Source organism: Oreochromis niloticus, linkage group LG1 (assembly GCF_001858045.2).
Source record: "Oreochromis niloticus isolate F11D_XX linkage group LG1, O_niloticus_UMD_NMBU, whole genome shotgun sequence".
NCBI lineage: Eukaryota > Metazoa > Chordata > Actinopteri > Cichliformes > Cichlidae > Oreochromis > Oreochromis niloticus.
In genome coordinates, this window is record NC_031965.2 from 38583064 (window position 1) to 38597738 (window position 14675).

At 45.3% G+C, this 14675-nt stretch overlaps 1 protein-coding gene across 1 annotated transcript; it reads right to left on the bottom strand.

The window, feature by feature from the left end:
* Positions 1 to 8730: 8730 nt before the first annotated feature.
* mex3b (mex-3 RNA binding family member B) lies at positions 8731 to 14033 on the bottom strand. The gene is given in 3 exon segments (XM_005447814.4): positions 8731 to 10275; positions 10278 to 11419; positions 12978 to 14033. Coding segments are annotated over 3 exon segments (1629 nt in total). The 5' UTR covers positions 13201 to 14033; the 3' UTR covers positions 8731 to 10011.
* Between the last annotated feature and the right edge of the window lie 642 nt (positions 14034 to 14675).

Consider the following 14675-nt stretch of genomic DNA (forward strand, 5'->3'; position numbering starts at 1 on the left):
TGGATGAAAGCGCGGAGGTCAAAGCTTGTGTCTGCAACTCACGGAAGCACGTGTGTGCTAAACCTGAGCCAAAATCGAGCTCGGACGCTGTGAACAGTACCGTATGTTAGCTTCACGCCGGTACAGCCTACAGTTAAGTTATTTCAGGCCTGTTCACGCTCACAAGCTTCGGGTGGCGACCGACTGAACGAGATCACTGATACCAGCAAAGGATGGCCGAGCTCTCACTTAGAGATAGGTGAGAATAACACAGACGGGTTTACGTGCAGTGTGGGACGCACTTACTCGCCAAAACGGTCCACGCTCAGCTCGTCACAGTAAAACGCAGTTTATGACTGTTTTTTAAAAGCATTGTGTTTGTTCAAACATGCAAGACAGCATTAAAAAGAGAAAATCTTCATATTTTCTTTCATTTATGGGCAGCGAGTATATAAAATAATTACCTGTTGGTCTCTAAAGGTCCTTCAAACTGCATTCTCTACACTGGCCAGCAGGTGGTCATCAGACTCGAGCTCAGTGCTCACATGACCTCTGACCTCAGCGAACCCTGTCCTGATGCATTTATAGTCTAAATTAAAGACGGTGTTTATTTTGGAAATGATGGATCAGAACCCAGAGCGATGGTGACGTGTGACCTGTCAGCGTAGGCTTGTGGTGGGCGGACAGCTGTTTATGACTGCTAAGCCTTTACAGCTGTGCTGCGCTTTGAGGTGAAATGCAGAGTCATCAAAGTGTCTGATTTCAAGTCGTTTAGATCACGTCTAAAGAAGACTTGATATCCTTGATTTTGCTTCTACAGTCTGACTGGTCCAATCAGAAGAAAGCTGTCTTAAACTGAAAGTGGACATAAAGGGGGAGGAGCTACAGCTGCTTATTTCAGGCAGAGGGTGGACTGAGGAGTCGTACCAAGGCTCAGCATGAGATAAGGAAGGATTGTTTTGAGCTGTAAATCGTGCAAAGCTGCCCTAAGAGGAGCATGAGGATAAAAGTGTGGAGCTGGAAATGAGCCGAGCATACTTTTATCCCTCCAAACATCTGACGTGTTTAAATGTGCTGGAGTAAAAAAGTGCTTTCAAATAAAAATACTGATGAAAGGAAAACTGATTTCACATTTCTTTTTTTCTCTCTTGGCCTGCAGAAGCATGGGCCTTCTTTTAGTGAATCTGCAACCACAGAAGCACTTTGTGAACTCCATGTGTTGCACATTTGACTAAAAACACTTGTCAGCTCTTTTCCGCAGCCGTGAGATTGCTTCCTAATAATATGGTTTATGGGGCCAGTTTCTGCGGGCCTGTGTTGGATGTTTCCATTTTAAACTTATCATTAGAGCCGGCTCTGTCCACATTTACTATCTTGCAGCGAAGCGTGTGTTTAAGCGTCAGTGTTTCCAGCAGGACCACATGACTCGGGGATGCACTTCGGCACAGGGAAAGGAGGTGGGGGGAGGGGAGAGAGCAGCAGCTGTACGACGCAGAGGAGACGATCCCGTCAGCTCCTCGCACTTCCAGCAGGTTGCAGTTAAAATTAAATCAGGGCGTGCACATCAGGTTCTGAGCGAAACACTGGAATTCATGTGTCATGCTCTGCTTTCATGTTCAGTGTGTTATTAAAGGATCAACCAATGTGGATGCTCGCTGAGAGTGCTTGGCTTTATGCCTCCGCAGTAGAAACTTACACTCCTGCACAAAAACTTCCCGACCACAATGACATTACTTAGAAGCTCTGAGGCAGCAGGAAGCCCGAGACTCTGCTGGATTCTCAGAAACAGTGTCAGAAGTTTATTTGTGCAACTGCATTTTTAAAGCAGACCTACTTTGAACTGAGGCTCGACTTAAGAAGAAGAACGTCACGCTAACGTGGAAACGATCGTGTCAAGACAATATCAGCTGATCAGGTCCTTTGGTCAGTGTAGTGCCTCTCACTCCCTACTCATCCAATATGGACGCTAACCCTTTAAAGCCGCCAGGGCTTATCTTTATATTTTTACCTGCTGTAGCGCCATTCTGGGGAGCATTTCAAGTTGCTATACATCAATGCAACCGTTATATCCCAAGTTTTAATAATATCTATGCGTTAAGCCCATAGTAAATACACAAATTGCAAAAAAGAACGTGCAATAAACTACAAAAAAATTGAAAATCGTTTTTGTTTTGTTTTTTTTACACATATTTCTAGTTTCAGAGGTTTATCCATCAAAACTGCAAATGCAAAAAAGTTGCACAAAATAGTTTCCACAGAAGGTTTATTCTGAGTGTCTTCATAGTTTCATTTCTGACATGCACTCATTTTTATAAGCTGCGGGAAAAATGAAAATAAATATTTTTGTGCACAATTTGCAAAAAAACAGCATCAAAATGAACCATTTCCAAAAACAGAGCATTTTAATTTCTAAGCCCCCAGAAACTGTACAGAAAGGCATAAAGTCAAACATGACACACAAACACCAGTAAACCTTTGAAAGGCCTTGTATGGAAAAAAAAAAAAAAAAAAAACTAAGTTTCCCACGAAAATGACGCCACTTCCGGTTTTCGCAGGTTCGCCTGATGTTTATTGAACAGCTGATCGGATCGGCAAAGCGTGTTTCTGGACTGTTTTTGTTGTTGACAGCAAAGCCATTCGTGGAAGGAAACGGCGACCTGGGACAAGCTGAATGCGTGTTATGTAAGTACGACTCCTCCGGTTTCATATGCAAAAAAATGATTGCGCTAGCTTATGTGGTTACATTTCTACCGGGATTTAAAAATAGTTACGCAAAACGGAGCGCGCATGCTCCGACGGCCTCAAAATGGTTACGGAGGCCTCGCTGTAACGCACGTCATCATTTTCCAACATGCATCATTTCTGTGGCGTGTCCAGCGGGGTGGCCTGGGGGGGCACAGGCCACCCCCCAACCAGACTGGCCACCCCAGGTGCCACCCCGAAGCCAAAACAATAAAATCCAATGAAATATCAAATGTACGATTATGTTTTCACAGAGAAGCTGAGATATCCGAGTGTAAGTGAATGCAGCATCGGCTTCTGCGCTATGAGCATCATGTTAGCAAAGGTAGGAGAGCCAAGCACGAAAGACGGCACCGCAGAAAACAGTTTTTCGGCGAAAGATTAACAGTTTAACATAGCTGGAGGCCATCGAGCATGGCGGAGCTTCCACGGCGGCTAGCAGGTGGATGAGGGAAGGGTAGGCAGGAGGAGGAGAGACCTGAGGCGGCTGCTGGTCCGAGTGTCAGGTGAACTGAACTTCAGGTAAGAAGTTATGACCTGCAGTCTATCTGGGTCAGATATAAACCAAGTTTAGGTGGAGTTTATTTTCGTTGTGCTGACTTTTTACAGTCAGTTACAATAACTCGTACTAGCTAGCATGACAGAGTTTCTATACAGCTGGGTGGGTGCTATGTAACTGATGTTGAACTTTATTTTATTCATAAGGTTAGTTTGTAGAGTTGCCAACGGCTCCTTAAAAAATGGAATCGTCCCTCATTCAGAGAAAATATTACAGGTTTTGTATTGAGCTGAGAAGAGACGCAGTTTGTCCCGTACTTAAGCTAGAATGAAAAAGACACAAAGCTGGAGTTATTCTGTCTTTACGCTGCACAGCTGCCTCTTCTTCTCTCATTCTTTCCCCTCTCTCTCCTGTTGCTACTTCAATCATGAGACTGATCAATGATCAGCTGATCTGCTTTTCTCTCTTGTTTGTTTATCGCACACTTTGCGCCAGAAAGAGGAAACCAGCGGATGTCGCGCTAAACAACAGCAGCACGTTTAAGCTTGATCAGCTGTTGTTAGAATTTATTTAATATTAATTTCTAGTATCAGCTGATGTTTGCTGGAGCCACAGCTGTAAAGCTGCTGGTCATGATATCGGTTTGGATATGTGGTGAGAGGGAAACATGAAGATGAAACCAGGAGATGTCCTTACTGAATCATCAGAGCTGAACAGGTGATGGAGAAACAGGTTTACCTTTTAGGTGACATGAATGAGTTGAAGGGAAGTTATGAGCTGTTTCTGAGAGACAAATAACACCAGGATCCTTTTCTATGTAGCTGACAGCTGGTAACTGTGCAGGGGGGTCTAGCAAAGTTATGCCAGGGGGCCAGGTAGGGCATTAACAGGGAAAGGGGGGCACAAGGAAATACTTTTCTTTCTTATTCTCATTTAAAATATCTAGCTTTTATTAAACAGCTTTTATTAATTGTTTTATTAAACAATTATCTGAATCTTGCGAACAAAGTTTTTATCTGACGTAAAATGTATAGAAATCATACATATACCAACAAGACTGTACATCACTGTCACAACAGCGTTTGTTTTCATTCAAAGGCTTTATGGCTTTAATACCTGGTGGGCCGGTCTGTAGTCAAAATGCCCAATTTTTTGTCCCAGTCCAGCCCTGCAGGTTAATACTGGCAGTGTCACCATGCCAGCTGACTGTATTTCATCATCAGCCAGTGTTGTTCTTTATACATCAATATTACCAAAGTTTATCATAAGGCAGCATAGAAAGTATTTACTTGCTTTCAGGTTTCATTCAAATGTTAGTCTTTTCATTTGTTTCCCCACTTTTTTCCTGTTTCAAAATCAAACACCAGTTTGTGAGAAGATTATCTTCTTTTTTTAATAGGCAGATAAAGTTTTGCATTGGCTAATTTGCCAGTTGTATGTTAAAAATGTTTGTATTTTAATATTCAAAAATGTTTGTGCCCAAAACATATGTGCACCATATGTCAGTAAAAACACTATGCAAATATTGCTGTCCTTGAATGCTGAGTAAACACTGACAAAGCACTGATTGTATCTCTTGTACTTCATCAACGCAGTATCTAAAAATTTTGCACCGTAGTGGTTAAAACCTCATTCTAATAAGAGTTAAAAGCAAATTCAGTTATTAGGTTTACAGGGTTATTGAATGATGGTTAACTGTTGGTAGAATTTTTTTTAACATTATCTGCCAATTACATCTGCCACCCTTCTCCAAATCTGTGCCCCTACCTGGCCCCCCCAACAAAAATTTTCTAGACACGCCACTGCATCATTTGGCAGAATTTACTATTTTTTCAACCACACTTACACGCCTTACATATAACACTGTCACAATAACAGCGACAAACATCAAAAGCATGCATTTTTAATTTCTCTTTGCTGACTGGGACCTGATGAATGTTAAAAACAAAGAATTACATGATTTTTTTTATTTCTTTTACCTGATTGTAGTTTGTGAGAAAAATGAGATCCACATATGAGGACATTCGCTTCAAACGTGGATAGAACAGTGGCAGTATAACGTCCTCGTAAGTGGATATCAGGCCCTTGTAGAGCAAAACTTAGTATTTTGGGCTATGTCCACACGTACACGGGTATTTTTGAAAACGGAGATTTTCCGTTTTCGTTTTAAAAAATAATCCCGTCCACACGTAAAGGCAGAAATGAAGGAAAACGCTGCTAGGAACATGCCAAAGCAGCAGGTGGCGCTATATTCCTAACCGTGTAGAAATGTTGGCCAATCAGAAGTCTAGAAGCCTCGGTGGGAAATAGTAAACAAAGCTGGGGCATAGAAGCAGAACCGAGTCGTATGTGTGGAGGGACAGTAACTGTGTGTGTATATGTAAGCATTTAAACACTGCAGAGAGTACAATTAACAGTAACAGTATTGTAGAAATTCATTTCATCGAAACAACAACGTGGCGCACACTGTGACGTCAAAAAAGGCGCACACCTTTGACGCTGCGTTTTCTCCGTTTTTCTCGTCCACACGTAAATGCAAAAACGGAGTTTTAGAAAATATCCACCCTGGCCGGAGTTTTTAGAAATCTCCGTTTTCACTGACCGAAAACGCCGTTTACGTGTGGACGAAAGGTGCAAACGCATAGAAAAATCTCCGTTTTCAAAAATACCCGTGTACGTGTGGACATAGCCTTGGTCTAGACAGCCCAAAATGCGATGTCCACATAAGTTGACGCCAGGTCCTAGGAGGTCAACAGAGTCACACGGGAAGGTATACAATCAGAATAGGAATCAGAATCAGCATACTTCATTAATCCCTAAGGAAATTGTGTAAAAAAAGATAAGATAAAGATTAAATAAAATAAAAGCTCTCCTCTGTAGCAATGGGACAAACACACCTGACTGCAGAGAATAACAGACTTTTGTTCATGTGGGTAACACATCTGCCTTACATGTGAAACATCCCCAGTTTGTTTCCAGGAGGAGACACAGATCCGGCCTCTGGAGGTCACGAGCTGGTGTGACTTCTACTGCCAGTTCTTGGCCTGGATAAATGGGAAGGCCGTGTCAGGAAGAGCATCTGGTGTTAATCTGTGCCAAATCAGTCATGCAGATCCATCCACTGTGGTGAACCCTTGGAAAATAAGCGAGCAGCCAAAAGTACCTGTGTTTCTTATGCAACACCAGATGCAGCACCAGATTTTAGGTTCCAGTGCTTCATCACGACCTACAGATTAACGCCAACCTCACAAACATGAGAAACCACACCGCACATCCACAGCAAGCAACATCTCAACACAACGTAGCCGAAGCAGCCGCACGACTAAATCAGGGACTCAAACATTATGAGCCATGATCGGAGTGACCTCATTCTTGGATTGTTCACATTTCCCACCGATTTTCAAACTTCTTTCTACTGACTGTGTGTTAAATGAAGATGATGCACTTGATACTACATGACTTCAGATGAGTTACTGAGTTATGGGCAGATGGCTGACACAGAGCAAACTGAGAAGGAAAACAATGCTGGATCAGTACAAAGTCGCAGCAAACATTTCATTACTGACCGTCTTTTCTCAACAACTAGATTTGGTTGAAAATTTGTTCCAGAATGAAATAGTTTACTGGACCTCCTCAGACTTTCTGGCTAAGTTTGTGTAAAAGAATTTTCTCCGATAATGTCGTCTATCAGTTAGAGAGAAATAATAAAATTTCACTTCTGGGAAGAGAAAGAAACTCATGAAAAGCTGAGACCACTCTCAGATACTCAAACCGATATCCTCGAACTCTGGACCTCGTCTGTTATTCTTCCAAGCTGTGAACCAGAAAGAATTTACAGCTATTTAAATGCAAACGGCATTAAAATATTTTTTATGTTGATAAAACGGACACCTGATAAAAGAAGTCTGAGCACATGGAGTGTCTGTCAGATACTGCTGTATTAAATACAAACAGACACATGACCTACAATAACGTGAAAAATCCTTTCCCCGCTGAGTGAGAGACGTCTGTCTGAACCGCTGTGGCACAAGGACGTGACATCAGCACGCGTGGAGCTCGTTGGACCGAGGGGGCGGGGTTTGAACTGTTTTCTGGAACTGATCTGGAGCTTGTTGTTAGTACTTCTTCCTCCTGGCGCTGTCCCAGGACCCAAAGGTTGAGAAACCAGCCTTTATTTCCGCCCTCCCCCCAGGTCGGCTGGCTGTTGGTTAATGTGTAATTAGAAGCAGATTTAATGGAAGAAATGATTATCCCAGCAGCTGATTAATCATTTACTTTGACATCCCCCGGCCTCGTCTTCCCAGCTACGATGAGTCCGTGTTTTTCCTTCTTTTGTATCTGGCTGTGAGTTTTTGATTCTTGGACACCTTTTAAAGTAATTTTTAAAACATTCTTATTGATTTGTGAAATAAAATCACTGACTGTTGTACGGTGCCTTTTTTCTGGACATTAGTAAACCAGTGAGAAACCAAAGCAGTGACCACAGATGCATAAAGAACCCGGGGCCTCTCTCGGCCTCGTTAGTTTAATTTCCACAACTTTTTCCCAGTTTAACAAAACGTTTAAATGAATTAAGCCACAAATCAGCACATATCTGAATCTGACCAAACACCTGCTGTAAGGGACTATTTTCTCTCAATCAGCTGATTGATCAGCAATTCTGTAAAATGATTTTAGGGGAAAATCGACTGTTTCTTGTCTGTGAGGTGAAAGTTTGTTTGAACTTCAAAGATGTTCACTTTAAAATGACAGAAGCAGAAAAGGCAGAAACTGGTCACGTTTGAGGATCTGAAGAACACTTTGTAGGTGTTTTTCTCTTCAATGACTCACATTCAATTTGTAGGCGATTAGCTGTCAGTTAACCCTGTAACACCAAGTGTATCATATTTAATACGAGTTTTTGAGGCCTCTGCATCATCAGTGTGAAAACCTGAATCACAGTGTTCATTTTTAAGCATTAAACTCTACAAAAATACCAGATGTAGCAAAATGATATCAAAGAAAACTCATCTATACAAACTTGTATTAAATTTCTTTAAAAATTTGAATTTTCTGGCCTTTTTTCCAGGTTAAGTTAGCAGGTTAGAACATTTTAAACCAAAGTGCTCTACAGTACAATAAACTGGTTCCCAAACGACCCAATGAGCTGACGGCTTTTTCACCAACTGGTTACACAGCGAGACGTTTTCTAAACCGCGACCACCTAACTTTTTCAGATCTCTCAGTATGTCCCACTTCATTAGTCCACCAAAGCCCACAGGAGCCAGATTACGGTCTGCACACCAGCAGATCTGCAGAAGAATAGGTCGCATAGCTCTTCTAATTAGCGATAAGGCAGGCCGAGTCCCACCGTCAAAGCATATCCTCGATAATTAGGCTGCGGCGATAATCCCGCCACCCCCGAGCTTCCATCAGGGAGCAGAGAGGGGTCGGCCGTTCAGAAAACTATTACGACTCCGACGACGATCCACATCGACGCGTGAAGGAAGGACGAGAAGCAGACACCAACATCGATGTACCATTTTTATTGGACTTATATAGAAATACTTAAAAAAACATGAAGTAGCACCATTACTTTTTTTTTATCATGTATAACTTTAAATGTCAGAAAAATAAAACTCTTGATACATTTTCAAATCTTGTCTCAGCAAATATAATATTAGTATTTGACCATGAGGTTAAAGGCCCTTTATCATAAAATAAAATATACTTTGTTCTTAAACTTTGCTCAATAAAGTACATTTACGCTCAAGTAACTTCACCTACATATACATAAACAAGTGGTAAACAAATGTATTAAAATAGAAATACTAAAACTATAGTGGTGCAACAGAAGCCTGTAATTCCCACTGGAATCTAATTCATACAAATTTTAGAAAGCATAAACGGTTTCTTTGTGTTCAACTTACTAAGTTTTGTACATTTCAATGTTTCATAATAATATAGAATAAAATATGCTTTATATTACGGAATAAAAAATATGCTGGGTGAAGCAGATTTAAAAGACTTTTTTTTTTTTGCTGAACCTATAAAAACTCCATCCCAACAGAATACTGTCAAATACACATTTTTGTGGACTCGGATTTGCTCCCACAGTCGTGTGATATTAAAATAATACAGTGATCAAATGCCGTAAGGCCGTACTAAAAAATGAACAATATTTCAACCCAGCTACAAAAAAGTTCACTGAACTTAAATTAAAATATCTGTAAACATCTTTGCAATAAGAAATATAATCTTTCAAGTCAAAAAAGAATAAAATACTTCAATCTGTAGTAATGTCATTTAAAACTTTCAACTTGTGGAAATTGATTCTATACATATATATGTAGGATATGTTGTTGCTCTCCCTCCCTCGCGTGGTTTCTGACCTCGAGCTGCAGTATCTGTTAGGCCGGACACCCTCCACGTTTCCCAGCCACCGCCCCCCCTCACTACACTTGAAACGGTCTACAGGCGGACCCCCGTACCTCCGTCCTGACCCCAATGTCTCTCTTCGCTTCATAAATATAGTGTACAATTAACTAGAACTATTGATTACTATACTGTAATATTTAAAACATGCACTTAGATGTTGAAAATATTTCCCCAAGCTACAGTACGTTATTCACAACTAGCCCACAAAGGCTGTCTGTCCCTTCTTCTGGATACTGCAGCCTCTCTTACATACATATGTATATCTATGTACACTTTCCAGACTGGCGATTGGCTGATCGTTAAAGCGGTATGAAGAGTCTGTTGTTGCTATTGTAGTCGGGCTCGCCGCCGAGACAGTCCTAGGGTTTCACTTCTTATGAAAATATACGTATAGCCTGAGTGACGCCGGTGTGGCAGACGGGGCATTTGGGGTCGCTCCTCTCGCAGATCCGATTGGCACATTCCATGCAGAAGAGGTTGTGCCCGCAGGGAACCAGCGCCGCGATGACCTCGCTCTCAAAGCACACCGAACAATCGCGACTACCTTTTCGGCTGGTGCCCGAGGAGGTGGACGAGGAGGAAGAGGAGGACGACGACGAGGCCGAGGAGTCGCACGGGACCCCGGGGAGGTGGGGCCCGGCAAGGAGGCGATGGAGCCAGAGTAGCCAGGGAAACTGAGTGGGCCACCGCCCGGGTCGCTGCGCACCCTGCGGGCTAATGGGTGCTCGGCGGGCCCGCCGTTGTGGCTGTGGAGAGGAGGCGACAGGCGAGGCTGCGGGGTGCAGCCGTTAACCCTCCTCTGGCTCCCCGCGATCCCGTTGGCATTAGCCGAGCTGTTGGTGGGGAACATGGCTGAAGTGGAGGTGGGGGAGCTGCCTCCGGTGGAGGAGGGGGTCATGCGACTGTCGTACGGGGACCACAGGAGGCCCGGCGGGGCTGGTGTAGGGTCAAACCCTGGCGAGGAGTCAAAAGTCAGATCAGTGCAGTCGGGGGAGATGATGTCGCTTCCGTAAACAAACCCGTTGCCGTTGGTGTTGACGTTGATGTTGTTGTTATTGTTGTTGCCGTTGTTGTTGGTGGTGGCCGTGTAGCTGAGTGCCGGGCTGGGGGGGCTGTAGTCGGCCATGCGCGAGCTGTTGTTGCCGAAGTAGGAGTCTGTGGAGGCGCTGCCCAAGGAGGAGGAGGAGTCGTTGCGGTAGTTGGAGAAAGGTTTGCGTACAGAGGTGGGGGTCATCCCCGCGCTGGGCTTGGACCACAGGGTGGCATGTCCGTGCAGGTCAAAGCCCACGTCGGTGCCGTTGGCGTGGAAGTCGTTTTCGTCCTGGAGCTCAATCAGGCCTCCGGTCCTCATGGCGATGTGGGCTTCGATTTCTTCGCGCGCTCGGTCCACGTTCTCCGGCATCCCCGTCACCTCAAACACCGGCTCCTTGTCCCGGCTCGGGGTCACGATGTAGGTGTGGGTCTGCTGCTGGATCCGCTTGATGGTGGCACCCTTGGGCCCCACGACCAGCCCGACTACGCGGTAAGGCACCCGGACCTGGATGGTGGTCTGTCCGGGCAGGTTAGGCGGTCCGGGGACCGGGGTGCCGCTCCCGTTCAGGCTGGTGTTTTTGTTCCGGGAGGCTCGGATCATGGAGAAGTGCTCTGCAGCCGAGATGATCTCCCTCCTGGCCATGGCCACATCCTCCCTCCTGCCCGTCACCACGAAAACGGGCTCCTCGCCTCGCACCGGAGTCTTGATGTAGGTGTTGGTCTTTGCTCGCAGCGCTTTGATCTTGCAACCTGAGGCAAAGGAAGCAAAAGAAGAAAAGTGAGGATGTAGAACCTTGACATGTGGCACATGTTCTCAGAACAGATGCTGAGTGTTTGTTGTTGTCTCTCAAAAAGTGCGAGCAGCCTCAAAAAGCAGGTGAGGAACCCTTTTAGAGAAGAACAAATTCAAACCACATGCCACCGCCACGAACATACAGCAGGACAGAAAGAACAGCGAGCAAGTCTCCTTCAGGAAAACACGAGGACGGCTGCTGCGAGACTCTTTGTAGCGCAGGGGAAAGGGGGGCAAAGCTACGTAAAGACTTCATATCCTGGAAGCTGAGCTTTAACTCGCATTCCAACGCCCTGAAGCACAGGCACATATCTTTATTATCAAAAAGACCAGCTGAGGAAACAGCCCGGGAAGAATGACATAATTAGCCAAGCGAAGCCAGCTGAGTGGGACAGGCTGATGTAACCAGCACAGGAAGGCGAGTCCAGCTAAACTCAGCCCGTAAACCAGTTTAAATCCAGAGTTAGCGTCAAATTGGTGCAGGTTAAATGAGGATAGAGTCTCCCTGCATTAAAATAACACACCCCCAGGTCACGGCTAATCCACCATTTTTCCTCTCCGTGCTTCTAGCCTGACTTAACCCGACGCAGGGGGCTAGGTGATGGTGTGGGATGTAAACAAGCCTCCTGCACAAATGTCCCACTGTGGCTGCTGAAAAGTGTCCTTACAGTTCCTTTTGTTTTTGTGGGAGCAGCAGCAGCAGCACAGGGAGGGGAAAAGATTCCGCATATGTAACCAAGCACCAGTCCCGCCCTGCAGCCCTACAGCTGGAAACACTGAGAGATCTGTGCAGCTATGGGCGTCTGCAGCCTGCGAGGCAAGGTAACATCGTGACCGCTGTCCTAATTCGATCCGATCACCATCACAGCCATTAAGCAAGGAATTTGTGAGGAAAACACGTACGCACGCACGCACACACACAGTGACCTACAAACACGTCCACCACATGATGATTATAATAACCTCTATCCTGTCAGCGGTCATCGCCAGGCTTCATCCAAAACAGCTCAGATTTCATTTTAATTCTTCGAAACCAAACTCCGCTCATTTTGTCAAATACTTTAACAAACGCGTGCCTGCCTGCAGAGCACGCACGACAAACAGCAAGACTTTGGTGTCTTTTCTGAGCTGCTTCCTGCTTCTCTTCAATTCGGCAGCAGCAGCACGGCCTGTTATTAATCTCAATAAGCACTTATTCCACTTAAATGTCAACTTCTTGAATCTGTGCGCGCTGCCGCCCACCGCCGTGTATTTATAGAGAAGGAACAATGTATGACTAACTGGCGAGACAGAAACTGAAGCCCGGGGGGGAACAGGGAAGCCGAATTCACCAGCAGAGCTGCAAATGTAGCCTGAAAGCAGGAAAAGTGACACATGCGCTGTGTGAGTGTGCTGGCATTCAGTCCTCCCACACGGGACACGGTGCTGTTTGGGTGCATGGCCGCGCTCAGCTGTGCTGCAAGACAAACACCAACCGTCTCTCACACACACACACACACACACACAAACACACACCTTGTCTGCCCACGATCTCAGCCACATGCTCGGAGCTGGGCACCGGGACGCACTCCGTCATGTTGACGCTCTTCTTCCGGGGCTCCTGGCCGTTGTCGTACAGCGGATTCTCGTCGTTGTCCAAGCCGAGCAGGGAGAGCTGGTCCAGGGCGATCTGCAGCGCTCTCTGGTCGTCCAGCGCGTCTCCCTGGACGCTGCTGTCGGCGAACAGCGAGCTGGGCATGTTTGCGGCTTCGCAGGGTTGCGGGTGGAAGGCAGAAAATAATACAGGAAGGAGGGCGAAGAAAGGAGAGGGGAAGAGAGGAGGAAGAAGAGGAGGAGAAGAGGGGAGAGGCACCGGAGCCGGTTCTCAAAGACAACTGGTCAGTGCAAAGAAACCAGTGCGGCTGAGGAGGGGAGGGAAAGCAGCGCAAAGGAGCCACAGTAAAACCATCCACCCCCTTTGGTTTCCAGGTCGAAGCTGGACGTCCCGGTTCGAGCCGAGCCGTGCTGCTGCAGGAAAACGCGTGTTTATTCCACAGCGGTAATAATCCGTGCTGGCTTCCCCTCAGCTCCTCTGTTGCTTCTGTCTGAGTCTTTGCAGAGCCAGACAGAGAGATGTGCGGGTGACGTCACCGCCTGGGCAGGGGCGATGCGGTGCCGCGGCTCGTTTGCATATCCGGGATCCGATTGGCTGCCCGCAATGACTGGGCGGGCCCGCTTGTAAAGGCACGCCCACCTCTTTGTTCCCAGTCTTGCTCTTTGTCTCTTTCCCGGTTCGCGCTGCTCAGGCCGGCTGGCAGGAAGTGGAGCTGTTCACGCGTTCATCACGCATCACATGTGTTCTTTCCCCGAGGATCTCTCCAACCTCGGCCGCTCTTCCACAAGATTCTTTTATTTCTCTTTAATTTGACCAGGCAGTAATAATAAACTGTAAATGAAAGATGGACAAACACAGCCACCTATGATGTCATCATTAACCTCAGTGTTAACAGAGCCAACACAATTCTCTCACTTCATGTCATATATATACAGTGCCTGAGTACTCTGTGTGTGTGTGTGTGTGTGTGTGTGTGTGTGAGCGTGTATTCATATTTTTGTGGGGACCAACAGCCCTTATGGGGACCAAAATCCTGGTCCCCACAAGTCTGAAGGCATTTTTGAGACTCAAAATGTTGTTTTAGTGTCAGGGTTATAGTTATGGTTAGGTTTAGGCTAAGGGTTAGTGTTAGGCATTCACTTTTCCAGGGAAATGGTAGGGTAAGGGGTTAGGGAAAGCATGTTGTCAATTAGATGTCCCCACAGGATATGAATACCCAACATGTGTGTGTGTGTTATCTGTTTGTTTGTGTCGTTGAAATACAATTTTTAGGTGTGCACAGCCAACATCGTTATGTTTTCTCTGTGATTCTGACCCGTTCCACTTCCTGTTTATCCACATTGTACAGAAACTGACTGCAGTTCTGCCTGGGCATAGCAGAGGGGAGGGGGCACTGCTAATCCTCATTGTTTTGGAGTGAATAGAGCTAAAGAGCTAAAATAATTCTTTCCATCTGTTTCTTGACAAAAAATCCACATGTATTTTAGTTTTTGCAAATCCATCATCAATACTTAACTGAACTGAACTGAAATAAAATCATCCTTGCAGTGAAGCTGATTTTGCCTCTGATGCCTCAAATAAAAATGGAGGATACTATAAAAAGAAAGGTTTGTGGTCCA